At 46.6% G+C, this 27,970-nt stretch overlaps 1 protein-coding gene across 1 annotated transcript; it reads left to right on the top strand.

Moving 5' to 3' along the window:
* Window positions 1–391: 391 nt before the first annotated feature.
* On the top strand, window positions 392–27,115 carry LOC113431429 (carboxypeptidase A2-like). The gene is made up of 11 exons (XM_087968942.1): window positions 392–633; window positions 5,474–5,555; window positions 8,367–8,501; window positions 10,191–10,289; window positions 12,500–12,601; window positions 16,091–16,192; window positions 16,925–17,035; window positions 20,325–20,415; window positions 21,827–22,026; window positions 23,225–23,309; window positions 26,581–27,115. The coding sequence occupies exons 1-11, from the start codon at window positions 569–571 to the stop codon at window positions 26,766–26,768; spliced, it is 1,260 nt and encodes a 419-aa protein (XP_087825068.1). The 5' UTR covers window positions 392–568; the 3' UTR covers window positions 26,769–27,115.
* Window positions 27,116–27,970: the final 855 nt, after the last annotated feature.

Here is a 27,970-nt window from a genome sequence, read left to right as displayed (position 1 = left end):
CTCCAAAGCCGTTGTAACTTTGAACCATCACTAAACGAATTGTTGTAACTCAAGGACTACCTGTTTGAGCACGGGGGGTTGGACTAGAAGACCTCCAAGGCCCCTCCCAAGTTCTGTTATTCTCTGGAATTGGAAAGCAGGAGGGAAGAAGGGAAGAAGGGAAGAGAAAAACGTCCAGAGTGTAAAAAAGGAAGTTCTGTATTCCCCTTAAGGTTACAACCCCAAACCTCCCTTAAAAATGTGTATATGTGGTTTTTTTTTACCCCCAAAGGAGGAGGAAAAGACTAAATGTCTGAGTCACACAACCACCCTTGCCAAACTAGCCCTGGGCAAATTGACAACAGGGGTGTGTGTGTAGCTACACCTAAGTTACTAATCCAACAATTCCTCTACCCTGACATGACTGCGTGGCTTCTGGCGTCGTCGTTGTCGGCTGCCTCTTGGGAATCCAAGCAGATGGAGCTCTTTTAGGAGTCGAGAAGTGGGGAAGGGGGTGTGGGTGGGATCCACGGCCATAAATACAGCTCACCTGGACCTTCCTAATCGCCTCTTTCTGGAACTTTCCATCATGGAGCTCATCCTGTGGTTTGCAGTTTTGCTCGGCGTCGCCTGCAGCCGGGAAACGTTTGAAGGGTGAGCTGGCTAGCTTGCATTGGGGCCTGGGTTAGAAGAATCAAACCATGGTCTGTGGCGGGGAGTCCCAAATTTGCAACTTGGAGACCGGCGACTTTTAACTCCCAGAATTCCCCAGCCAGCTCTGCTGGCTGGGAATTCTGGGAGTTAAGTCCGCCGGTCTCCAAGTTGCAAATTTGGAGTCCTGGCTTTAATGGGGTTGGGTGGTTTCTCTTCCCTGGATTTCTTGAAGCTGGACAATCCTTTTTTGGGGGGGGGCGGGGAGATGCAAGGGGGTTGGACTAGATGACCCTCCAGGGCTCCTTGCAATGCTAGGATTTCAAATTCCCACAGGAGGCTAAACCTTAACATGGTTTGCTTGTTTCTAAATGATGGCCGTGGGTTGCAGGGGAACTGGGCTGATTAAGTTTAACCCTAAAGGGTGTTTTCTTTTTTTCCAAAAGGAAAAAACTCTGGACTTTCTTGAGGGGTTTCCCCCTCCTCCCTGAAAACATTTTGTTGCTCATCCAAGAAGCTGCCTCAGTTCTTCATAACAGAGTCGGAAGGGACCTTGGAGGTCTTCTAGTCCAGCCCTTCTCTCGGGCAGGAAATCCTATAGCATTTCAGACAAATGGATGTCCAGTCTCTTCTTAAAAACCATCAGTGATGGAGAAGGAAGGAAGGAAGGAAGGAAGGAAGGAAGGAAGGTAGGAAGGAAGGAAGGAAGGAAGGAAGGAAGGAAGGAAGGAAGGAAGGAAAGAAGGAAAGAAAGAAAAAGAAGGAAGGAAGGAAAGAAAGAAAGAAAGAAAAGGAAGGAAGGAAGGAAGGAAAGAAAAAGAAGGAAAGAAAGAAAAGGAAGGAAGGAAAGAAAGAAAAAGAAGGAAGGAAAGATAGAAAAGGAAGGAAGGAAAGAAAAGAAGGAAGGAAAGAAAGAAAAAGAAGGAAGGAAAGAAAGAAATAAAAAGGAAGGAAGGAAAGAAAGAAAGAAAGAAAAAGAAGGAAAGAAAGAAAAAGAAGGAAGGAAGGAAAGAAAGAAAGAAAGAAAGAAAAGGAAGGAAGGAAGGAAGGAAGGAAGGAAGGAAAGAAAGAAAAAGAAGGAAAGAAAGAAAAAGAAGGAAGGAAAGATAGAAAAGGAAGGAAGGAAAGAAAAAGAAGGAAGGAAAGAAAGAAAGAAAAAGAAGGAAGGAAAGAAAGAAATAAAAAGGAAGGAAGGAAAGAAAGAAAGAAAAAGAAGGAAAGAAAGAAAAAGAAGGAAGGAAGGAAAGAAAAAGAAAAAGAAAAAGAAAAAGGAAGGAAAGGAAAGGAAAGAAAGAAAAAGAAGAAGGAAGGAAAGGAAGAAAAGGAAAGGAAGAAAGGGAGAAAAAGAAGGAAGGAAAGAAAGAAAGAAAAAGGAAAGAAAGAAGGAAAGAAAGAAAAAAGGAAGGAAAGAAGGAAAGAAAGAAAAAGAATAGCAGAATAACAGAGTTGGAAGGGACCTTAGAGGTCTTCTAGTCCAACCCCCTGCTCAAACAGGAGACCCCTCTACCCTTCCAGACAAATGGCTATCCAGTCTCTTCTTAAAAACCTCCAGGGTTGGAATACCTACGATTTCTAGTAGCAAGCAGTTCCCCGGGTTAAATGCCCTCCCCGCTAGGAAATTCCTCCCGAGTTCTAGGTTTGCTTCTCTCCTTGGTGAGTTTTCATCCGTTGCTTCTTGTCCTGTTCAGTTCTGAGAAGCTTCTTGGGATGCGAAGTGAAATGTTTTCAAGGGGAAAAAGAAATAAAGTCCAGTCGCATTTTGGAACCCTGATCTGGAGGATTGAGAATCTCCATAGATGAAACGCAGTGTATTCACAACTATGTATACACTTATACTTATTATCTTGTAAACAATTGGCAAATCAAATAAATAAATAAATAAATAAAATAAATAAACAAATAAATAAATAAATAAATAAATAAATAAATAAAATAAAATAAAATAAAAATAGGTCAGGGGTGGGCAACTATGGCCCTTTTATGAATTATGGACTTCAACTCCCAGAATTCCTGAGCAAGCATGGCTTGCTCAGGAATTCTGGGAGTTGAAGTCCATAATTCATAAAAGGGCCACAGTTGCCCACCCCTGACCTAGGTTGAATGCAACGTGCAATCCTCCACCGAAGGCGTTGCACCACTCAGGGCTGTCCATCTACTGGAGTCACGATGTTCTCCGATTTTAGGAAGAAATCAAATTATTTTTTTTCTATTTTTTTCTTCTTCTGAAGGCAGAAGAAGCAACAGAGAGAAACTGATCAAGGGGAGAACCAGCCTAGAAATACAGAGAAATTTACTTTTTTTTTTTTTTTAAACAAGTTTTATTAATTTTTGAAACCAATACACAAACAAACAAAACATAGAATATAAGAACATAAAAGATCTTTTCTGGAAAAACAAATAAGGCATCTTATTTAATAACAAAATAATTCCAAATGATCATATTTCCATACAAGCACAATTTAATATATATATATTTATCTTATCTGTTCAACTTCATATCTTTTCCCAACTTCTCTTTATTCCTCCCTTTCCTTCTATTCAATTATATTTCTTTTACCTTGAATTATATATTTTCATTGTATCCATCTGCCTTATTTACAATTTCATTATTCTCTTCCAACGTTCTTTTAGGGTTTTAATTCAAACATAGACATCTATGAAATACAGAGGAATTTTCCAACACTGAGAACAATTAGCCAGTGGAACAGATTGCCACTAGAAGTTGTGGGGGGCTCCATCACTGGAGGCTTTGAAAAAGAGACTGGACAGCCATTGGTCTGAAATGGTATTCTCCTGCTTGAGCAGGGGGTTGGACTAGACAACCTCCAAGGTCCCTTCCAATTGCGTGATACATTTTCAAAAGGCCCCCCCTGTTTTCCTCCTGGTGTAACTCTCCCCAAAACTCCCAGGACCGGTTGGATTTTACCTTCTCAAAGATGGGAAGAAAGAGAAGGGGGAGATGAAGGGAGAGAGGGAAGTGGAGTGGAGGAGAGGAGGGGAGAAAGGGAAAGAGAGGGAAGCGGAGAAGAGGAGAGAGGAAGTGGGAGGAGGAGAGGAAAAGAGAGAGAGAGGGAAGGAGAGGGAAGGAGAGAGGGACGAGAGGGAAAGAGAGGGAAAAGGAGAAGAGGAGAGAGGAAGGGGAGAGAAGGAGAGGAAAGGGGAGGAGAGGGAAGGAGAGAGGGGAAAGGAGAAGGAAAGAGGGAAAGAGAGGGAAGTGGAGAAGAGAGAGAGGAAGGGAGAGGAGGAGAGGAAAAGGGAGGAGAGGGAAGGAGAGGGAAGGAGAGAGGGGAGAGGAGAAGGAAAGAGGGAAAGAGAGGGAAGGAGAAGAGGAAGGGAAGGGAGAGGAGGAGAGGAAAAGGGAGGAGAGGAGGAGAGAAGGAAAGAGGGAAAGAGAGAGGAGAGAGAGAGAAGAGGAGGGGAGAGGAGGAAAGGAAAAGGAGGAGAGGGAAGGAGAGAGGGACAAGGAGAAGGAAAGAGGGAAAGAGAGGGAAGAGGAGAAGAGGAGAGAGGAAGCGAGAGGAGGAGAGGAAGGGAGGAGAGGGAAGGAGAGGGAAGAGAGAGGGAGAGGAGAAGGAAAGAGAGGAAAGAGAGGGAAGCGGAGGAAGAGGAAGGGAGAGGAGGAGAGGAAAGAGGGAGGAGAGAGGAGGAGAGAAGGAAAGAGGAAAGAGAGGAAGAGGAGAAGAGGAGGGGAGAGGAGGGAGAGGAAAGGAGGAGGAGGAGAGGGAAGGAGAGAGGGGAAAGGAGAAGGAAAGAGGGAAAGAGAGGGAAGTGGAGAAGAGGAGAGAGGAAGGGAGAGGAGGAGAGGAAAAGGAGGAGAGGGAAGGAGAGGGAAGGAGAGAGGGAGAGGAGAAGGAAAGAGAGGGAAGGAGGAAGAGGAGAAGAGGAAGGGAGAGGAGGAGAGGAAAAGGGAGGAGAGGAGGGAGAGAAGGAGAGGGGAAAGAGAGGAAAGAGGAGAAGAGAGAGGAAAGAGAGAGGAAAGGAAAAGGAAGGGAGAGGGAAGGAGAGAGGACAAGGAGAAGGAGGAAGAGAGGGAAAGAGAGGGAAGCGGAGAAGAGGAGAGAGGAAGGAGAGGAGGAGAGGAAAAGGGAGGAGGGAGGGAAGGAAAGGAGGGAAGGGAGAGAGGGAACAAGGAGAAGGAAAGAGGGAAAGAGAGGGAAGGAGAGAGGAAAAGAGGAAAGGAGAGGAAAAGGGAGGAGAGAGAGGAGAGAAGGAAAGAGGGAAGGGAGAGAGAGGAAAGAGGGAGAAGAGGAGGAGAGGAGGAAGGAGGAAAGGAAAAGGGAGGAGAGGGAAGGAGAGAGGGACAAGGAGAAGGAAAGAGGGAAAGAGAGGGGAAGCGGAGAAGAGGGAGAGAGGGAAGCGAGAGGAGGAGGAGGAAAAGAGAGGAGAGGGAAGGAGAGGGAAGGAGAGAGGGACAAGGAGAGAAGGAAAGAGGAAAGAGAGGGAAGCGGAGAGAGAGGAGAGAGGAAGCAAGAGGAGGAGAGGAAAAGGGAGGAGAGGGAAGGAGAGGGAAGGAGAGAGGGACAAGGAGAAGGAAAGAGGGAAAGAGAGGGAAGCGGAGAAGAGGAGAGTGAAGAGGGGAGAGGAGGAGAGGAAAAGGGAGGAGAGGGAAGCCAAGGAGAGAAGGGAAGAGATGGAAGGAGAAGGGAAGAGACAGAAAGAGAGGGACTGTTGATATAAAATTGAAAATATGACATATTATAAAGAAAATTGTATAATGAAAACTTTTTAAAAAATAAATAAAAGGTGACACCCAACGTCATGGGCCAATGAACACAGAACGCTTAGCAGTGGGTCAAACTGGACGAAACATTAATCTTATTACTTTGAATTTTGGCTCTTTCAGTGACCAGGTTCTCCACCTGAAACCGCGCAACGGGGAACAGATTGAGTTGCTGACAAAATTGGGAGGCCTGAAACATCTCCAGGTGTGTGAATTTGCACAGGGTAACAATCCCAATGCAGGTCAATCCTCGACTTGCGACCACCATTGAGTTCAATATTTCGGGTTGCTGAGCGAGTAGGTTTTGCCCTGTTTTACGACCTTATTTGCCACGGGGGTTAAGGGAATCACTGCAGTTGTTAAGTGAGCCACATGGTTGTTAAGTGAATCTGGCCTTTATCAGGCAGGCATAAAAGCAGATCACACGACCCCGGAACACTGCAACCATCTTAAATAGGAGTCAGTGGCCAAGCGAATTTTGACGACAAGAGGATGGTGCAACGGTCGTTAAGTGTGAAAACAGGTCACAAGCCTCTTTTTTCAGGGCCGTTGTAAACTTCAGTCGCTAAATGAATGGTTGCAAGTTGAAAAGTGCCTGTATTCTGATTAAATTAACCATTCTGACCTACATACTCTCCTCCCCTACACCTAGGAGTTGAAACATCCCAGGACTGGGTGAAGGATAGGACGGCGTGTAGAGCAGCTGGTTTAACTACCTGCCAGGTTGCCCAACAGGTTGCAATTGGGGAGGTGTATGTCTGTCTCTTAAGTGCTGGTTGATTTAAGCCTTCTGCATCCTGAAATAAGTGGGCCAACCGGTTGCAGCCGCAGATCAGGAGGCAGGAGAGATCGATATTTCCAACTAGCTCGATTCCCACGTTTTGCTACGAAACTATGTGGTGGGGCTTAGTTTTGGGGGAGGAAAATAAGGATTAAAAAAATTCTGCCTCTGCCTACCGGCATCCATCGGTATTCATCTGGCTAGCATCCTGTCAGTGTGTGAGAGAGTTGAGGGCTGTTTGGAAAATGAAACCGTATTTGCTGTGTGAGCAAGGAGACAGCAAGGAGCCTGGGCGTGGCTTAGCTCAACTGTTCTGTACTAAAAGCTGGTTGGTGCTCTGAAACTGAAACTCCTCTGCTTGCGTTTTGCATTTGGAAGAGATTTCTTTTTTTTCAGGTGGGGAGGGGGAGTCGAACTCCTTAGCATCAGAGCGTGTTAATAATAATAATAACAATAATATAGGAAATATTAATGCTCTGGTGGTCATTTTGAAAAATCCTTTCTTAGTGAGCCCCTAGAAGCCAAGAGGAACGTATGTGCCAAATTTCAAGTTTGTAGGCTTTACGGTCCTGGAGATTTTGTGATGATACATGAGGGGTATTTTGCTTTTATATATGTATATATGTATGTATGTATGTATGTATGTATGTATGTATGTATAGATACAGATACAGATACAGATACAGATACAGATACAGATCCATCCTTGCCTAGTGTTTCAGTCAGTCCTTGATTTACATCCATTGGTTTAGTGACCGTTTGAAGTGTCCATTCCACTGTAGAGGTGACTTACAACCGTTTTTCACCCCTACGACCGTTGTAGCCTCCCCGTGGTCAGGTGATCGAAAGTCAGAGGCTTGGCAACTGGCATGTACTTATGTCAGTTGTGGTGTCCCCTTTGACAACCTGACAAGAACTGTCAATGGGGAAACCAGATTCACTTAACAACCAGGTGACGTTCTTAAACAACTGCAGTGATTCACTTAACAACGGAAGCAAGAAAGGGGATAAAAAATGGAGCAAAACTCACTTTAACAACTGTCTCACTGAACAAGGGAAATTTGGGGCTCAATTTGTGGTCATAAGTCGAGGACCATCCTCGTTCATTTTCCTGCCCAACCCCGAAACAGGTTTACAATCCTGTGTGGCGTCTAGAGTGGTTAAGATTTTTAACATGGTTGTTAAGCAAATCTGGCTTCCCCGTTGACTTTGCTTGTCGGAAGGTCCCAAAAGGGGAATCGGATGACACTACAATCATCATAAATACGAAATTGGTTGCCAAGCGTCCAAATTCTGACCCCGTGACCATCGAGAAGTTGCGATGGTTCTTAAGTGTGAAAAATGGTGGTAAGTCACTTGTTTCAATGCCATTGTAACTCCAAACGGTCACTAAAAGAAACCGTCGTAAGTCGAGGACTGCCTATAGCAGTGGTGGGATTCTACCAGTTTCCCTACTGGTTCAGCTGATCGTCAGAGGCTTTCCTTTTACTACAGGTTCGGCTGAACGGGTAGCATTTTTGCTACCAGTTCGGTTGAACCGGACCGAACCGGTAGCATTTCACCACTAGCCTATAGCCCAGGGATGGCGAACCTACGACACGCAAAGCCATTTGTGTGGGCACGCGAGCCCCAGCCAAACTTACCTGCACTGCGCAGGCATGCGCCTCACAGCTGATTTTCGGCCCGTTTGAGGCCGTTTTCACCCTCCCGGAGGCTCGAGGGAAGCCTTTGCAGCCTCGGGAGGCCGAAAAACGGGCCTTCCGGAAATATCGGAAGTGCTGAAACGGGCCCATTTTTTGGCCTCCCGAGGCTGCAGAGACTTCCCTCCAGCCCCCAAGAGGGTGAAAACGGCCTCCCCCAGGCTTCGGAGGCCCTCCGGAGGCTGAAAACGGGCACTTCCGGGATTTCCGGAAGGCCCGTTTTTCGGCCTCCCGAGGCTTCAGAGGCTTTCCCTAAAGCCTCCGGGAGGGCAAAAATGGCCTCAAACGGGCTGAAAATCAGCTGTGAGGCACCTGCATATGGGGGTGCTGTGTGCGTATGCGCAGTGCGGCGGGGCACATTGCATTGTGGGTGCTGGCGCGCGCGCGCTTTCAGCACACCACAACGAAACGTTTTGCCGTCACTGCTGTAGCCCTTTCCTTTACATCGAGATTCATCTCTCTGTTTTTTAAAGACATATTTTGAGACGATCCGGCTGCCTCCTTTACTGGCTTTTTCTTCTCTTCTTCTCCTCAGCTGGATTTCTGGAGGTCTCCTTCGTACCCCAAAGAACCGGTCGATGTCAAGGTGCCCTTCACTTCCCTCCAAGCTGTCAAAGTCCTTCTAGAGTCCCACCAGATCGATTACTCCATCCTGATTGAAGATGTGCAGGTACGATGGAAATGGGGGCAAAAAAATATATCAATGAACGGGATCGTTGTCTGGGAATATTTTCCGTGCGTTGTATTGGGACCACACGTCCCATCGCTCTTCTTCCTAAGAACCACAGTAACAATCATGCTCGGTCTAGGCATTGGAGGGGAGTAGGGTGATAGTGGACTGATGGGTTGAGTTGTAAGAGGTTTATTTGTGCTCCTCTGGATGAGGGTTTCTCCGGTTTAGCAACTTGAAGATAGGTGGACTTTAATTCCCAGAATTCCCCAGCCAGCAGGTTTTGAGATGGGTGGACTTCAATTCCCAGAATTCCCCAGCCAGCATGCTTTGAGATGGGTGGACTTCAACTCCCAGAATTCCCCAGCCAGCTTGGTTTAAGATGGGTGGACTTCAAATCCCAGAATCCCCCAGCCAGCATGCTTTGAGATGGGTGGACTTCAATTCCCAGAATTCCCCAGCCAGCAGGCTTTGAGATGGGTGGACTTCAACTCCCAGAATTCCCCAGCCAGCACGCTTTGAGATGGGTGGACTTCAACTCCCAGAATTCCCCAGCCAGCAGGCTTTGAGATGGATGGACTTCAACTCCCAGAATTCCCCAGCCAGCTAATTTAGGATAGGTGGACTTCAACTCCCAGAATTCCCCAGCCAGCTTTAAGATAGAGGGACTTTAATTCCCAGAATTCCCCAGCCAGCAGGCTTTGAGATGGGTGGGTTTCAACTCCCAGAATTCCCCAGCCAGCTAATTTAGGATAGGTGGACTTCAATTCCCAGAATTCCCCAGTCAGCTTTAAGATAGGAGGACTTCAACTCGCAGAATTCCCCAGCCAGCTAATTTAGGATAGGTGGACTTCAATTCCCAGAATTCCCCAGTCAGCTTTAAGATAGGAGGACTTCAACTCCCAGAATTCCCCAGCCAGCTAATTTAGGATAGGATGACTTCAACTCCCAGAATTCCCCAGCCAGCTTTAAGATAGAGGGACTTTAATTCCCAGAATTCCCCAGCCAGCTTTAAGATAGAGGGACTTTAATTCCCAGAATTCCCCAGCCAGCAGGCTTTGAGATAGGTGGACTTCAATTCCTAGAATTCCCTAGTCAGCTTTAAGATAGAGGGACTTCAACTCCCAGAATTCCCCAGCCAGCTAATTTAGGATAGGAGGACTTCAATTCCCAGAATTCCCTAGTCAGCTTTAAGATAGAGGGACTTCAACTCCCAGAATTCCCCAGCCAGCTAATTTAGGATAGGTGGACTTCAATTCCCAGAATTCTCAGTCAGCTTTAAGATAGGAGGACTTCAACTCCCAGAATTCCCCAGCCAGCTAATTTAGGATAGGAGGACTTCAACTCCCAGAATTCCCCAGCTATTGTTTAGTTAATTTCCAATTCCCAGAATTCCCCAGCCAGCTTTAAGATGGGTGGACTTCAACTCCCTGAATTCCCCAGCCACCATGCTTTGAGATGCATGGACTTCAACTCCCAGAATTCCCCATGGCTGGCTGGGGAATTCTGGGAGTTGAAGTCCACCCATCTTCAAGTTGTTAGAAATTGAGAAAGACTGAATCACTGTAGTTCCCACAATTCTTCCACCATCACACCGGGTGAGACTGTACGGCCTGCACAACTTCACCCGTAATGGGTGACAAACAACAGGTGAACAAATCTTGACTATCTCCCACGTTTTTCTTGTAGGCCCTGCTGGACGAAGAATCTCGCGAGATGCAGAGTAACCGTCAACGGGAATACGGCAACCAGAATTTCAACTACGGAGCTTACCATAACTTGGACACGGTAAGTCGCTTGAGAATGCTTTGGCTCCCATTGGCCTGAATCTCTCACTCAGAGAAACCATTGTATACAGGGAGTCCTTGACTTATGACCACCACAGAAGCCAGAATTTATGTCGCCGAACAGAACCAACACACACACACACACACACAGAGCGTGCAGTTCTGGGACGGCTGACAAAATGGAGTTGGAGTAGGGTGGGTTTTTTCTTCTTTATTCCTATGGGGTCATGTAGGGGTCATGGTTGGCTCTAGAGGCAAAAGAAGAAATGCAAATCCTAGGTGTTTTTCTGAGCTCATCTTGTCAACGTTGGTCTGCCTAGTTGGTACTGCTTATCAGGTGTTTCCGTCTGACCCAGCCTTTCTGAATGGATTTGATATTCCCCAAAATATTTCATTCTCTAGGAAGGTGGGTGGGTGCTGACTTCCTACAGGGGGATGGTTGTTAAGTGAATCATGCTGTTGTTAAGTGAACTTTGTTGGCTTTGCTCGTCAGGGGCCAGCTGGGAAGGTCGCAAAAGACAATCGTGGGAAGTTTCCACCGTTGTAAATACATGCCAAGCATCCAAATTTTGATCATGTAACTGTGGAGAATGCCGGGATGGTTATAAGTGTGAGGACTAAGTCATTTCCCCCCCCCCAGTACCATTGTAACTTCAAATGGTCATTGAACGAATAGTTCAAAAGTCAGGGATCACCAGTATATGAGAATCTAAGAAGATCTAAAAATCTTGCTTTATACACCCCGTTTGGTGGTGAGCATTGCAGGATATTCAGCACTGGCACTCAAGGTCCTCATTTAGTGACCGAAAGGGAATTTAATGTGTCATAAATCAGATTCTCCAATTAAATATATTCCTGGGCAAAAGCTCTGGTAGTTTAGCTACAATCTTTTAAAGATAAGAGTTGGAATGTACTTCCAGATTTCCTCCCCTTTTTTATGGCAGCTACCGAAACAGGCCTAGGAATGTTTTATGAGTTGACACGTCGGCTCAAAGGTGGAAGTCAATGCGGTTAACTCAAAGCGACGGAGGAGAACCGAAGGTGGCCAATTAGCTTATCACTAGGCAAGAAGGCCTTCTAACAGCACGAGTCACGTCCGGTGAGATGGCTGACTCCATTAATAATTTGAGAAATGCATACATGCATAAATAAACAAACATGTTCCTTCGCAGTTTGGGTGGAGGAGATGGCCTCGTTTTTGGGACGGGAGGGATGACTCACACGTGTCCATCATGAAGGGATGTGATGGGGTGAATATTCCTGCCCAGAGGTAGCCAAAAATATCAAGATGGCGTCCTACCACGACTCCACCGGCAAATCACCGTCTTATTTTCGAACCCGTGTTGCATTCCGTCACGTGCTTGCAGCCATCGCCTCGCATTCTGGGGACCTTCCCTCTGATAGAGGCCCCTGATTGGTCAGGTGATTTCCAAGGTGGTAGGTCTAGACCAGTCTCTCTCGACTTTGGCACCTATAAGATGGGTGGACTTCAAGTCCCAGCATTCCCCACCTGGCCATGGAATTCTGGGAGTTGAAGTCCTCCCATCTTAAAGGGACCTTGAAGTCCAGATATCTTAAAACTGGGGAATTTGGGACTTGATTTATACTAGAGCCTGATGGCTGGGGAATTCTGGGAGTTGAAGTTCATTTATATTAAAGCGCTGACTGGAGAATTCTGGGAATTGGAGCCCCACCCATCTTAAAAAGTGAACTAGGGAACTCTGGGAGTTGAAGTCCACTTATATGAAACCCTGCTGGCTGGGGAATTTTGGGAGTTGAAGTTCATTTATATTAAAGCGCTGACTGGAGATTCTGGGAATGGAGCCCCACCCATCTTAAAAAGTGAACTAGGAACTCTGGGAGTTGAAGTCCACTATATGAAACCCTGCTGGCTGGGGAATTTTGGGAGTTGAAGTTCATTTATATTAAAGCGCTGACTGGAGAATTCGGAATTGGAGCCCCACCCATCTTAAAAGTGAACTAGGGAACTCTGGGAGTTGAAGTCCATTTATATGAAACCCGCTGGCTGGGGAATTTTGGGAGTTGAAGTCATCTTAAATTTGCCAAGTCTGAGAAACACTGGTTTGGACTAAAAAGGCAATTTATACAGGTGAATTTATCCTTTTTACAAGATGGTTTTTAAGCCACCAGGTGTGTCCTTTTCTGTCCTTTTCTGAATTCCACCTGTCTCCTCTTTTATATCCTCCTTAGATTTATCAAGCAATGGATGATATTGTGAAGGACTATCCCCAGATCGTCAGCAAACTCCAGATTGGACAGACCTATGAAAAACGACCTCTGTTTGTTCTCAAGGTAATACAGTATTTGTGTCTGTGTATTAAAATCTTGAAATTATTATTATTATTTAATTTTTAGTGAGATTCACGGCCTTGGGGCTGGTTGGTAGCTCAACAGCTCGAGTCCTAACCAAGGACCTAGGAACTGTTCAGGTAGCATCAGAGGATATAAGCCAGGGGTGTCCAACCTTGGTAACTTTAAGACTTGTGGACTCCCAACTCCAGCAGAATTCTGGGAGTTGAAGTCCACAAGTCTTAAAGTTGCCAAGGTTGGACACCCCTGATATAAGCTGTTCCAAGTAGGGTGGTTTTTGTAGGATCAAGATATTCAAGTCTAATAAATTCAGAATTTCCAAATCCGGGGTATTGTGTTCCAAAATTATAATTATAATTATTATTATTATTATTATTATTATTATTATTATTATTATTATTATTATTATTATTATTATTAATTATCTTCCAGTATATTGGCAGAATGAATTGTGGTTTGTTTGACAATTAAAATACATACTGTTTATCAGAGGTCTCCAAACTTGGCAACTTTAAGACTTCCAGAGTCATAAACACGAGTCAGATGCAATGGTCTTGAGTGTGAATATACAGTCATCAGTCATTTTTGCCTCACTGCCTTTGTAACTTTGAACGGGTCACTAAATGAAGTGTTGTAAGGCGAGGACTACCTGTATCTATTTACCGACCCCTCTGTTGGTTTCTATACTCTTGGTATAGCGTTTAAAAGATGAATTTAAAAAAAAATTAATATGTGACTTAAACTGGGACCGATTTAGGAAATGCTGCATTTTGACAGCTGCATTTGGAACACCCAATTCCGGGAATGAAGTCACCACGATCGTCTTTGAAAAAGATGCATAACAATTTGGTATGCACAGTCAACATCTTAAGAATGAACACATCTCTATTCAAATGTACACAAAGAGAGGGTGTGTATATTAAAGGTGGAAATTGCTGCTGTAAGAGGCTATATAAAGAACACTGACAAAGTTGGTTACAGGTACAACCTGTGATCCATCAGGAAGCGGTGGAGGATAGCTACAATTGCAAATTAATACAGAATAACTGCAATTGAGATGCTCATTAAGACACAACAAGCAATTATTATCATATGTATCTAACAAAATGAAATTCAACGTAGAGAAAAGTAAAGTCCTACACTTAGGCAAGGAAAACCAAAAGTCCACATACAGACTGGGTGAATCCAGGCTCAACAACAGGAACTGGGAGAGGGATCTTGGAGTCTTAGTGGACAACTAGCTAAATAGGAGCCAGCTGTGTGCAGCAGCAGCCAAAAAAGCTAATGCAATCCTAAATTGCATTAACAGAGGGATACAATCCAGATCAAGGGAGGGACTAATACCACTCAATAAAGCCTTAGTAAGACCACACATAGAGTACTGCATCCAGGTTTGGTCACCACACTATAAAAAAGATGTCGAGACTCTAGAAAAAGTACAGAGAAGAGCAACCAGGAGGATTAGGGGACTGGAGGTTAAAACATACGATGAACGGTTGCAGGAACTGGGCCTGGCTGGTCTAGGGAAGAGAAGGATCAGGGGAGACAGGATAGCCATGTTCCAATATTTGAGGGGCTGCCCCAGAGAGGAGGAAGGGGGTCAAGCTATTTTCTAAAGCACCCAAAGGCTAGACAAGGAACAATGGATCAGAAACTGAACAAGGAGAGATTCAACCTGGAAATAAGGAGAAACTTTCTGACAGTGAGAACAATCAACCCATGGAACAGAAGTTGCCCTCGGAAGTTGTGGGACCACCATCACTTGAGATCTTCAAGAAGAGATTGGACTCCCATTTGTCAGAAATGGTGTAGGGTCTCCCACTTGGGTGGGCGGTTGGACTAGATGACCTATAAGGACCCTTCCAACTCTGATTATCTGTTATGTGGTGGAGTTGCACAAAAGCAAACAACAAACAAACAAAAAATTGGGCAAGAAGAGATGTTAGGGAAACATGTAGATTTTAAACCTGAACTGTTTTTATTAGGTATAACATCAGAGAGAAAAAACTGATAAGAAAAGTATGCACAACATTACATGTCTTAACAGCCGCAAGGATTATCTTCGGCCAATACTGGGGAAAAATGAAGATGTACTGCGAGGCGAAGAGATAGTCAGGAAGCTACTATAGTGTGCAGAAATGGATAAGTTGGCATTGAATATTATCAAACATGGAATCTATTCTACCAGCAGTTGGAAAAAAGGGGTGAAGATTAAGAATGTAAATTTGTATTGTTAAGCACATTAAATACCCAGACAACACGATGTTTATTAAGCACTAAGAAATGTGTTTAATAGAAAATCAACTTTTAAAAAAGGCACAATGACATGTGGTTAATTTATTGCATTGCACAGATTCCGAAGGCTTTATTGGACAAATTACCGTCTGTCACAGGCTTAAATGCAATTAAGCTGATTTTTGGCTGAACTATTTTCAGTACCAATGTTTTTCAACCTTGGCTGCGTTTCAGTGGGGTGGACTTCAACTCCCAGAATTCCCTAGCTGCGGGATTCTAGGAGTTGAAGTCCACCCCTCTTAAAGAGACCAAGGTTGAAAAATCACTGCTTTACACATTGAGATGTTGGGTCTCCGAAAATGCACAACTTATTTTGTTTTGTTGTCATTTTTCCCTAGTCATTTTTATATTTTAACTAGCTCGATACCCGTGCTTTGCTACGAAACGATGTGGTCAGGGTGAGGCTTAGTTTTTGGGGAGGAAAATAAGGGGAAAAAAAAAATTCTGCCTCTGCCTACCGGCATCCATCGGTATTCATCTGGCTAGCGTCCTGTCAGTGTGTGAGAGAGTTGAGGGCTGTTTGGAAACTGAAACAGTATTTGCTGTGTGAGCAAGGAGACAGCAAGGAGCCTGGGCGTGGCTTAGCTCAACTGTTCTGTACTAAAAGCTGGTTGGTGCTCTGAAACTGAAACTCCTCTGCTTGTGTTTTGCATTTGGAAGAGATTTCTTTTTTTTCAGGTGGGGAGGGGGATTCGAACTCCTTAGCATCAGAGCGTGTTAATAATAATAATAATGTAGGAAATACTCTAAATGCTCTGATGGTCATTTCGAAAAATCCTTTCTTAGTGAGCCCCTAGAAGCCAAAAGGAACAGACGTGCCTAATTTCAAGTTTGTAGGCTTTACGGTTCTGGAGATTTTGCGATGATGCGTGAGGGGTATTTTGCTTTTATATATATAATGAAATATATAATGAAGAAATAATTATATAATAAATATATAATGAAACTTATTGTCTAGACTGCTGATCTATAATAAATGTGGCTACCTGTCCCGATCATGGGACACTTCTAATCCATTTTAGATTTAGAATTAGTTTTAGATTTTATGGTAATTTTATTTGATAGTGTCTTTCACCGGCTCTCATTCTGCATGGCTGTTTTGTGGTGTTTTATAGCAAAATAATAATAATCATAAAAAAGAGGATTATTTGTTAAAATCTACATTCCGTCCAACAGTTCAGCACTGGGGGAAACCGACGCCCTGCCATCTGGATCGATGCTGGGATTCACGCCCGAGAATGGGTGACCCAGGCCACGGCTCTGTGGACAGCTAAAAAGGTCAGCTGCTATGGAATGGCTGTGGTGGGAGGGTTTCTATCTGGCCCCGCCCACTTTAGGGGCAGGCCCCACCCCCTCAGGGCAAGGGAATTGTGAAAGGTGTCAGATGAGGGGAGGGGGGTCATCTTCACGAGGGTTCATTTGGGGCTCTCTGAGCTGGGTGGTTTCCTTGCAGACGTTTCATGACCCAACTAGGGAGCATCATCAGTGCTGGAAGGGAGTGGGATTTGTGGAGAACAGGAGGAGGAGGAGGAGGAGGAGGAAGAAGAAGAAGAAGGAGGACTGTGAAAGTCCTTGGTGCCCTTTGAGCTTGGTGGTTTCCTTGCAGACGTTTCATGACCCAACTAGGGAACATCATCAGTGCTGGAAGGGAGTGGGGTTTGTGGGAAGGAGGAGGAGGAGGAGAACAATTGGGGGGTCCATGGTGCCCTCTGAGTTTGCTTGTTTTCTTGCATACATTTCATTACCCAAACTAGGGAACATCGTCAGGTAGTCCTCAACTTATACCGTTAATCGAACCCAACATTTCTGTTGCTAAAGAGAAGCATTTAAGTGAGTTTGGCCCTGTTTCACGACCTTTCTTTCCCCAGTTGTTAAGTGAATCACTGCAGCTGCGGTGTTCATAACACAGTGGTTTTAAGTTAATCAGGTTTCCCCAGAAGCTCACAAAAGGGGATCATGTAACCCCCGGGGATAATGCAACTTGAATCTTCTCCCCCCCCGGCCTCCCAGATCGCTTCTGACTTTGGGAAAGATCCTTCTGTGACCTCACTCCTCAACAAAATGGATATTTTCCTGCTGGTGGTTGCAAACCCTGATGGATACGTCTTCTCTCACACCAAGGTGAGTATCGAGTATCGAATTGCAGCAGGAGGCCTCTCGTCTTTCTGCCTCGATCAATATTGGTCAATCTTGGCAGCCTTTAAGAGGGAGGGTTGCTGGCCCCCCCAGCAGGCAAAGGAGGAGGAGGAGGAGGCATAGGAGCCAGGGCCAGCAGAGAGAGAGAGGGAGAGGGAGAGGGAGGGAGAAAGAGAGAGAAGGAGGGAGAAAGAGAGAGAAGGAGGGAGGGAGAGAGAGAAAGAGAGAGAGAAGGAGGGAGGGGGAGAGAGAGAGAAAGAGAGAGGAGGGAGGGAGGGAGGGAAAGAGAGAGAGAGGGAGGGAGAGAGAGAAAGAGAGAAGGAGGGAGGGGGAGAGAGAGAGAAAGAGAGAGGAGGGAGAGAGAGAGAGAGAGAGAGAGGAGAGAGGGAGGGAGAGAGAAAGAGAGAGAAGGAGGGAGGGGAGAGAGAGAGAAAAGAGAGAGAAGGAGGAGGGAGGGAGGGAGAGAAAGAGACAGAAAGAGGGAGGGATAGAGAGAAAGAGAGAGAAGGAGGGAGGGAGAGAGAGAAAGAGAGAGAAGGAGGGAGGGAGAGGGAGAGAGAGAGGGAGGGAGGGACAAGGAGAAGGAGGGAGGGAGGAGAGAGAGAAAGAGAGAGAGGGAGGGAGGGAGAGGGAGAAGGAGAGAGAAGGAGGTAGGGAGAGAGGGGGGAGGGAGAGAGAGGGAGGTAGGGAGAGAGAGAGAGAAGGAGGGAGGGAGGGAGAGAGAGAAGAGAGAGAAGGAGGGAGGGGAGAGAGAGAGAAAGAGAGAGGGAGGGAGGGAGAGAGAGAAAGAGAGAGAAGGAGGGAGGGAGAGAGAGAAAGAGAGAAGGAGGGAGGGAGGGGGGAGGGAGGAAGAGAGAGAGAGAGAAGAGGCGGAGCCTTAGCTGTCTGTCAGCCCTCAGATGGGGAGTCAACAGCCCCCAGGTCTGGAGGTGGCTGATGAGGAAGAGGAGGAACAGATGGGTCCAGTGCCTGAGGCTCAGATGCGCAGAAGGCAGAGGAGAGGAGAGCAGTGGAAATCTGTGGGCCGGTCCTTGGGACAAAAGAGCCACTAGCGAAGCTCCACCTAAACTCTGGGGATAAAAGGCAGGGGGAGGAGATGAATAGACGTAGCAGACAACTATTCATCTCCCTGCTGGATGGACTTGTTAGCCTGCCGTGAGAGAGAAACCTTTTGCCGGAGTTGCCGGCATTCCTAATAAAGGAAACTTTAACTTCAGAGGGTTTGTCGTGTTTGGGGAGCTGGGTCAGAACAGATGGACTTCAACTCCCAGAATTCCTCAGCCAGCTGTGGGAATGAACCTAGAACAAGAGTCCCCAATCTGTGGGCTGTAGCCCACAAATGGGCCGGGAGGGGTTTGTAACCGGGCCATAGAAACGGCCGTCGAGTGTGTTCATGCACGAACATCCTCACTTGTGCAAACAGTGGGTGAACATGTGTGCCAGCTTCGGAAGCCATATTAGAACCTGTCGCTTCCTCACTGCCACCTTCTTGAGCCTGGGAAAGTGGGAGAGGGGGGAATTTCTTGGAGTGTATGTAGTTAGACGTAATAACATCCTTTTTCTAAGTCAAGGTCATGTTATTTCTGCACCTGGGTGAGGGGAAAGTCTCAAGTTGGGACGGTTGGTGATTGGGGCATGTGATGTGATGATGAGGTGCAGGGGGTGGATTTGTAGTGTTTACTTATTGCAACAAAGCCCAGAACATTCAGGATGTGCCAATTTACTATCCAATTAAAACAGAACTTTTGAGAAGATATCGGTCCCGGAGTTATTTGTTGGAGTGGAGGTTTTCTGGAACGCCGACAGCGTGCACACTCCATTCAAATGCACGCCTGCTTGCCGGTCATTTAAATGGAGCATGCACACATTCACAGTTGTTTGCACATGTGAGAATGCATGTGCGTGGACACTCACCGGCCGTGCCCACCCCTCGTACAAATGGAGCTCCGTGCAGGCGTACTTGTCATGGGGTACCAACCTCCACAAAGCCAGAACCGTTGCGGAACCTCTGATCCGCAGCCTCTCGATGCAATGGCCATATATTGTTGGCTTGTTGTCGCTTGTAATCCAGCCCTTGCTTATCAGTGGAGACTGAGTGGAGCAAGTGGCCAGTTTTAAGTTTCTGGGTGTTACCCTAAAAGAGGACCTGACCTGGGGGGCCCACATTGCAGCCCTGGTCAAAAGGGCCCAGCAGAGATTATGCTACCTGAGGCTTCTCAGAAAACAACAACGGAATGGAAAACTGCTGGTGACCTTCTACCGCTGCACCACAGAAAGTATCTTAACTCACTGCACCTGTGTGTAAGGTTTGCCAATTGTACAAGTGGCAGATAGGACAGCACTCCAGAGGGTGAACATCATTGCCCAGAGGATCATGGGTTGTCCTCTCCCCTCTTTGGAAGAGCTTTAAGAAAGTTTAAAACATTCTCACGCTGCCTCAAGAAAGTTCAAAACATTCTCAAAGATCCATCTCATCCTGGGAACCCTATTTTTTTTTTTTTTGAACTATTACCATCTGGCAGACGGTACAGGAGAATAGTAAAAACAAGGGACAAATAGGCTGAAAAACAGCTTCTATCCCAGGGCAGTAACTTTATTGAATTCTACTGTATAGTGCAATGTTATTGCACTATCAGGGGTTATCAATTCAATGTACAGACATGTGAAGGATGGGTGTTTGTGTTTATTTTCACAGTCATAATGTACATTGAAGATGGTATTTAATTTGTACAAGGTGTAATGACAATAAAGTAAACTAAACTAAAATAAAATAAAAACAAGGACAAATAAGCTGCAAAACAGCTTCTATCCCAGGGTAGTAACTCTATTGGATTCTACTGTATGGTACAATATTAATGCAATATTAGGGGTTTTCAATTCAATTATATAGAATGTGAAGGATGCATGTTTGTGTTTATTTTCATAGTCATGATATGCACTGAAGATGGTATTTAATTTCATTGTCCGAGATGCAATGACAATAAAGTAAAATAAAATAAAATAAAATAAAAACAAGGACAAATAGGCTGAAAAACAGCTTCTATCCCAGGGCAGGAGCTCTGTTGAATTCTGCTGTATAGTGCAGTGTTGGTGCGATATCAGGGGTTTTCCATTCAATATGTGGCGTGTGAAGGAGGTGTGTTTGTGTTTATTTTCATGGTCATGATGTGCACTGAAGATGGTGTTTGATTTCATGGTCCGAGATGCAATGACAATAAAGGAAACTAAACTAAATAAAGTAAACTAACGGCACCACTTTCTCTTCCACGTCCAGAATCGTATGTGGCGAAAAACCCGGTCCAGAATACCTGGCAGCCAGTGTGTCGGGGTCGATCCCAACCGAAACTGGAATGCCGGCTTTGGAGGTAAGTTACGCATTGCTTTTGTCCGCAGCTGAGTTCTTGCATCGGCTTGTGCTGGTGTTAGGGAGTCCTCGACTTGCAACAGTTCCTTTAGCAACCGTTTGAAGTTACAAACCGCACTGAAAAACGGGGACTTTATGATGGTTTTTCACACTTACGAGCATGACAGCGTTTCCACAATCACATGATCCAAATTCGGATGCTTGGAAACTGGCATGTACTTATGATGGTTGCAGCATCCCAGGTTCATGGGGCACCTTTTGCAACCTTCGGACAAGCAAAGTCAACGGGGAAGCCAGATTCACTTAACAACCATGTTACTGGTTTCAGAACAGCGGGGAGAATCGCGACGAGGACATTCATAAAACGGGACAAAATTCACTTAACAACTGCCTGGTTTAGCAACGGAAATTTGGGGCTCAATTGTTGGCATAAGAGGGTTTGCTACTGAGCTTCTACTGCAATCCTGCAATCTCCCTGTGTGTTAAACCAGGGGTCGCCAACCAGTGGGCCGGGGGACCACGGGTGGTCTGCGAGAAAATGTTGGTGGTCCGCAGAGAAATGTCCCCCCCCCAAAGCGATTAATCCAAGGCTGCGCCGCCCACATGGCCCGCGGGAACACAAGGCTTCCGTCGCTTGCATTGCGAACAAGACGAGGCAGTGAGGGGAGGGGGGAAAGGGCGGAGGGGGGGGAACTTGTCCCACTTGCCCCACGCGCCTGGCCTGGCCACCGGGCTGCTTCTCTCCGCTTCTTTCTTCTTCTGCTTTTGGCTGCACGCAAGGAAAGCAGCAAAGTCTTTCTTTCTCTCCCCCAAACTCCGCCAGAAATGAGTCTTTGGGACCCTGCCAGGCCTCCTGCTCCAAGAGCGGTGCCGGCAAAGACTCATTTCTGGTGGAGTTTGGGGGAGAGAAAGAAAGACTTCTGCGGCTTCTGCTGCTTTCCTTGCATGAAGCCAAAAGTCTCTGTCTCTCCCCCCCACCCCGAGAACGGAGCTGGAGATCCCAAATAAAGAAGGATCGATTGGTAGGAAAACGGGGTGGGGGATTTTCCTGCTGATTTTTGGGAGGATTTTCCCAGGGTCTCTGGTCCGCGGGATTTAAAATGATGTGTTTGGCGGTTCCTGAGGTCCGAAAGGTTGGCGATCCCTGTGTTAAACAGCCGACTGCCACACAAAGCAGCTGAGCTTGAAAACCAGGAAATAAAGGTCAGAATAGAGCCGGAGCAGACAGGTGGGCCCAACAGCTGATGGCTCACAGATGATCCTCGGAGCTACTGGTTTGGCCAAACCAGGCTCAACCAGTAGAAGCCCCTCACCGCTTAGTATCCAGTTGAAAATGGGAGTGTCTTGAATGTGGAACCTTGGATTCTTTTTTTGTTTTTTGACCGGATTCATTTGCCTTCCCACCCTGGCAGGACCCGGGGCCAGCAACGACCCCTGTTCCGATTCCTACCGCGGACCCAGTGCCAACTCAGAAGTCGAAGTCCGGTCTATGGTGGATTTTGTCAAGAGGCACGGGAACGTCAAGGCCTTTATCAGCATCCATAGCTACTCCCAGCTCCTGATGTACCCCTATGGCTATAAGTGCGCCAAGCCTAAAGACGCGGAAGAACTGGTAAAGCTCCGGGTTCATGGGACGGTGATGTTGTGGCGGAGTCGGAGAGTGAGGAGGTTGGGGGAGGAAACTGGGCCGGTCCTGGAGTCTGGGGGAGGCTCTGACGAGGGCTCTGTGTCGGAAGCAGAGATGGGGACCAGGGCCGTCTGACGGTTATCAGCTGCCTTCGGAATCGGAGATCAGTGGGGAAGAAGAACAGCTGGAGCCTGTTCCCAGTGTGCGCATGCGCAGAGCTGCCAGAAGAAGGGAACATTTAAGGAACACAAGGCAGAGATGGGGCCAGGGCCATCTGACAGTTATCAGCTGCCTTCGGAATAGGAGATCAGTGGGGAAGAAGAACAGCTGGAGCCTGTTCCCAGAGTGCGCATGCGCAGAGCTGCCAGAAGAAGGGAACATTTAAGGAACACAAGGCAGAGATGGGGCCAGGGCCATCTGACAGTTATCAGCTGCCTTTGGAATCGGAGATCAGTGGGGAAGAAGAACAGCTGGAGCCTGTTCCCAGAGTGCGCATGTGCAGAGCTGCTAAAAGAACGGAACAGCTAAGGAACACAAGGCAGAGATGGGGCCAGGGCCATCTGACAGTTATCAGCTGCCTTCAGAGATTAGTGGGGCAGAAGAACAGCTGGAGCCTGTTCCCAGTGTGCGCATGCACAGAGTTGCCAGAAGAAGGGAACAGCTAAGGAACAAGGGTTGACTCGGGAGTTAAAGGCACAGGTGGACAGTGAATGGCCCCTCCTTTAGGGAATAAAGAGGAGCGAAAAGGGAATGGGGTTTGCAGGAGACAATTAATGCGTTTAATTAGTGTGAAGATCTGTTCATAACTTCTTGCCAAGTCATTGCTGCTACAGTGTGGTGTTTGGAAGCTATCGGCCTGGCAACTCTCCAAGCCTGATAAAGGTCCGTCATTGTAAATCACTCTTGAAAGACTGTTTGCCGCGACTTTGCTGGAGGTGAATGAGAGGAATTCATATTAGCCTGAATAAAAGGACGAGGTGGTTTTGGGAAGCCTGGGTCAGAACAGGTGACCCTCGTAGGGTTTCGCTTGCGGTGGGCTGAGTGGCTGCGTTCACAGGTCGGCTGCCTTCCCACGACGGCCGGTGCTTCGGTAGCATCATCCTAGCCGCCATCTTAACTGTTTTGATCCCGCTGGGTGGGTATCTCCGCTTCCAAGGGGTTAATTTCTGATTTTTATTCCTAGGAGAGAGTGGGAAAATCAGCCGCGAACGCCTTGACGTCGCTGTACGGCACCCGGTATAGAGTTGGGCCCATCTGCTCGGTCATTTGTAAGTTTTGGGGATGTGTTTCAGCCTGGGACTCTTCTGGGGGTGGTGGTTGGGGGTTCTAGGGTTTAGGGTCTAGGGCAGCGTTTCTCACCCATGGCAGCTTGAAGAGGGTGTGGACTTCAACGCCCAGAATTGCCCATAAATGCCACCCCTGTTCAAGTTGCCAAGGCTTAAGCCCTTTTCCGGAATGGAAGTCACAGCCCATTGCATTTTTAGAGGATTAGGGAGAGTGTAGTACCTTTGGAAGATATTCCGGCCTTGCCCTTTTGCAGTAAGGGGTGTGTGTGTGTTTGTGTGTGTGTGTTGTGTGTGTGTGTGTGTAAAAGATGACAGACAAATGATTACATGGATGGATGGATGGAGAGACATAGAAAGATAGATAGATAGATAGATAGATAGATAGATAGATGATAGATAGATAGATGATAGATAGATAGATAGATAGATAGATAGATAGATAGATAGATAGATAGATGATAGATAGATAGATAGATAGATAGATAGATAGATAGATAGATGATAGATAGATAGATAGATAGATAGATAGATAGATAGATAGATAGATAGATAAGATAGATAATAGATAATAGAATAGGGAATAAAATAGAGTAGAGTAGAGTAGAGTAGAAGAGAATTCTTTATTGGCCAAGTATGATTGGACACACAAGGAATTTGTCTTGGTGCAAATGCTCTCAGTGTCCGTAAAAGAAAAGAGACATTTGTCGAGAGTCAAGAATCATCAGGTGCAACACTTAATGATGGTCATAGGGTACAATAAGCAATCAAGTCATACTAGGAAACAGTCAATATAAATTGTAAGGATACAAGCCACAAAGTTATACAGTCATAAGTGGGAGGAGATGGGTGAGAGGAACGATGGGAGGATTAATAGTAATAGTAGATAATAATGCAAATAATAATGCAGATGATAGATAGATATAGAGATAGATAGATTAGATGGATGGATGGATAGATAGATGATAGATAGATAGATAGATAGATAGATAGATAGATAGATAGATAGATAGATAGATAGATAGATAGATAGATATAGATAGATGATAGGTAGATGATACCGTGTTTCTCCAACAATACGGCCTCCACCAATAGGAAGACCCAGCATGTTTTCTAGGCATAAAATCAAATTAAGCCCCTCCCCCCAAATTTAGGCCTAGTTTAAAACATGCAAAATAGGGGGAAGGGTGGGGGGACTTGCCATTTGGAGTGCCGTTGGAGCCACCACCGCCATTTGGAGTGCCCTTGGAGCTGCTGCCGCCGTTTGGAGCTGCCTCTGCCGTTTGGAGCTGCTGCCGCCGTTTGGAGCACTACCGCTGTTTGGAGCACCACCGCCACTCCAAACACGGCGGCAGCTCCAAACACGGAAGCAGCAGCTCAACGTGACGTGGCGCACTCCAAACGGCAGCGGCGGCTCAAGCGGCAGAGGCAGCTCCAAACACGGGAAGCGGAGCCACCGCCGCCATTTGGAGCTGCCGCCGCTGTTTGGAGTACCATTGGAGCTGCCTCTGCCGTTTGGAGCTGCCTCTGCCGTTTGGAGCTGCCGCTTCGCGTTTGGAGCACTACCGCTGTGTGGAGCACCACCGCCACTCCAAACACGGCGGCAGCTCCAAACGCGGAGTGGCAGCTCCAAACGACGGCGGCAGCTCCAACGGCGGCGGTGGCTCCGCTTCCGTGTTTGAGCTGCCTCTCGCTTGGAGCTGCCGCCGCCATTTGGAGTGCCGCCGTCACGTTTGGAGCTGCTGCTTCCGTGTTTGGAGCTGCCGCCGTGTTTGGAGTGGCGGTGGTGCTCCAAACAGCGATAGTGCTCCAAGCTGGGCGGCAGCTTCAAACGGCGGCGGTGGCTCCAAACGGCAGAGGCAGCTCCAACGGCAGAGGCAGCTCCAAACGGCAGAGGCAGCTCCAATGGTACTCCAAACAGCGCGGCAGCTCAAATGGCGGCGGTGGCTCCGCCCGTGTTTGGAGCTGCCTCTGCCGTTTGGAGCCGCCGCCGCCGTTTGGAGTGCCGCCGTCACGTTTGGAGCTGCCGCTTCCGTGTTTGGAGTGGCGGTGGTGCTTCAAACAGCGGTAGTGCTCCAAACGCGGAAGCGGCAGCTTCAAAGCGGCAGCTCCAAACGGCAGAGGCAGCTCCAAGCGGCAGAGGCAGCTCCAAACGGCGGCAGCAGCTCCAACGGCACTCCAAACGGCAGTGGAATGGGCAGAAGGGAAAGCAACAGAGGCAGGTGCCAAAGGTCTTGGGTCTGCAGCAAAGGTGTTTGGTGGGAGTAGGGAGCTCTCTGCGCCGCCATGATCGCCCCTTAGGAGCAGCTGGTGGCGAGGCTGCCGCGGGGGCTCTAGATGAGGATGAAAGGGGGAAATTAAGTTACCCCCGAAAAAGCGGCCTAGCCGTTTTTGGGCTCCAAAAAATAAGGCCCGGCCTTATTATGTGACAAACATGGTAGATAGATAGATAGATAGATAGATAGATAGATAGATAGATAGATAGATAGATAGATAGATAGATAGATAGATAATGGATAGATTAGATGATAGATAGATGGATAGATAGATAGATAGATAGATAGATAGATAGATAGATAGATAGATAGATAGATAGATAGATAGATAATGGATAGAGATAGGTAGATGATAGATAGATGATAGATAGATAGATAGATAGATAGATAGATAGATAGATAGATAGATAGATAGATGGATAGAGATATAGGGATAGATAGATAGATAGATAGATAGATAGATAGATAGATAGATAGATAGATAGATAGATGATGGATAGAGAGATGATGGATAGAGAGATGATGGATAGATGAATAGATAAATAAGATAGGATATGAATTTTGTTTTAATGGTCTGTTTAAACTGAACCCTTTTTTTCTCTGCCTGCTTCATATGAAGCCCTATTCAGACAACCAACTTAACCAGTGCAAGTCATGACTTAGCAGATGCATTCCTACCACATACTAAGCTGGGTTAGTGTTAACCTGGATCATTTGGGAGGATCCCTCATCTTATGGATGACCATAGCACATTTGCATATAACACAATGGGTCCCCTGAATCCAGAACAAGCAATAATTCAACCAGCCTGTTAAAGAGATAGTGTGAATGGAAATGCGGGGTATAGAACCTCAATGACTTTCCTCAGCCAGCTATGTTGGCTGGGGAATTCTGGGAGTTGAAGTCCACAAGACTTAAAGTTGCCAAGTTTGGGGCGCGCTGGCTTAGACCCCTGTTCTTCTCCTGCATCTTCCTTCTAGACCAAGCCAGCGGCGGAAGCATCGACTGGAGCTACGATTATGGGATCAAGTACTCCTTCGCCTTTGAGCTGAGGGACACGGGGCGCCACGGTTTCCTCTTGCCCGCCAATCAGATCATCCCCACCGCTCAGGAGACGTGGTTGGGCCTGAAAAAGATCATGGAGCACGTCCGGGATAATCCCTACTGAGGACTAGAAGATCCGGGAGAAGACAGGAATTTCGGCTTCCCAATTCTTACACTAGCAGGAATCTGATTACAGGATCGACAGATCCTTTTAGATGCCCCCCAAAAAGAGAAAAATAATAATAATAATCAAATTTTAAATAACCATTGATAGGTCAACTCAGATAATGGCCACTGGGGGCAGCAGAGGTGCAGAAATCTCTTAGTTTCTGCCCCCTAGTGGTTGACTATGTTTTTTGCAGCTCAGTTCTAATACGCCTCAGATACGCCTAAGCTTATTCAACACAGTAAAGCCTCATCGATGCGGCCTCTGATGTGTTTGGATTACAACTCCCACAATCCTCTAACCCAGTGATCCCCAACCTTTTTGACGCCGCGGCCCGGTACCGGCATCAGCTGGGCGCCGCCCAGTACCGGCATCAACTGGGCGCCGCCATCTTTTTGACGAAAAGTGCTTCCGTGACCTCACCGGAAGCACTTTTTCGTTGTCAAATAATGGCGGCGCCAGCGCCTCGTGAGCTTTTCGGGTAGAAATGGCTTTCTACCGGAAAAGCTCACCGAAGCGCTGGCGCAGCCATCTTTTTGATGAAAAAGTGCTTCCGGTGAGCTTTCTACCGGAAAAGCTCACCGGAAGCGCTGGCACCGCCATCTTTTTGATGAAAAAGTGCTTCCGGTGAGCTTTCTACCGGAAAAGCTCACCGGAAGCACTTTTTTACCAAAAGATGGCGGCGCCTAGCAACCAGCGGCCGGTAAGACTTGTTCCATGGACCGGTACCTACTCTAACCGACAGGGTGACAAATTTAGCAGCAAGCTTCTTCTTTGGATGGATTGGGACTACATTGCCCAGCATTCCCAGACAGCAATGGGGAATTCTGGGAGTTGTAGTCCCAGCTCGTCTCAAGGTCATTGAGGAAAGCTGTTCTGGCATATTTAGCATTAAGGAATGAAGGCAAATATTGTCCAGACCTAAATCTTCCTTTTTTCTCTTATAATTCCTATGTGGCTTCTGAGACAAGTAGACATTAATATTATAGATAAAACCTCCTTGAGATGTTTTTCAGCACTTTATCAATAAATCCTGCTTCCAACTGTCCGCTGGCCTTTGTCTTCTTCATTTGTCTTCACTATGGATTCTCTTAATGACTTATGGCCCTGGGTATACAGGTGGTCCTCGACTTATGATGACAATTGAGCCCAAAATTCCC

The sequence above is a fragment of the Notechis scutatus genome, chromosome 6 (genome assembly GCF_049901735.1).
Source record: "Notechis scutatus isolate UNSWTSFEM ecotype Mainland chromosome 6, rNotScu1.2, whole genome shotgun sequence".
NCBI lineage: Eukaryota > Metazoa > Chordata > Lepidosauria > Squamata > Elapidae > Notechis > Notechis scutatus.
The sequence above is the reverse complement of the archived record's forward strand: the minus strand, read 5'-3'. Positions and strand labels throughout refer to the sequence as shown.

Coding starts and splice junctions, on each gene's coding strand:
- LOC113431429 (XM_087968942.1), top strand. CDS start 569: ATGGAGCTCATCCTGTGGTTTGCAGTTTTGCTCGGCGTCGCCTGCAGC. Junction 8,502..10,190: donor TCCTGATTGAAGATGTGCAG/GTACGATGGAAA, acceptor TTTTTCTTGTAG/GCCCTGCTGGACGAAGAATC. Junction 20,416..21,826: donor CTGGAATGCCGGCTTTGGAG/GTAAGTTACGCA, acceptor CCACCCTGGCAG/GACCCGGGGCCAGCAACGAC.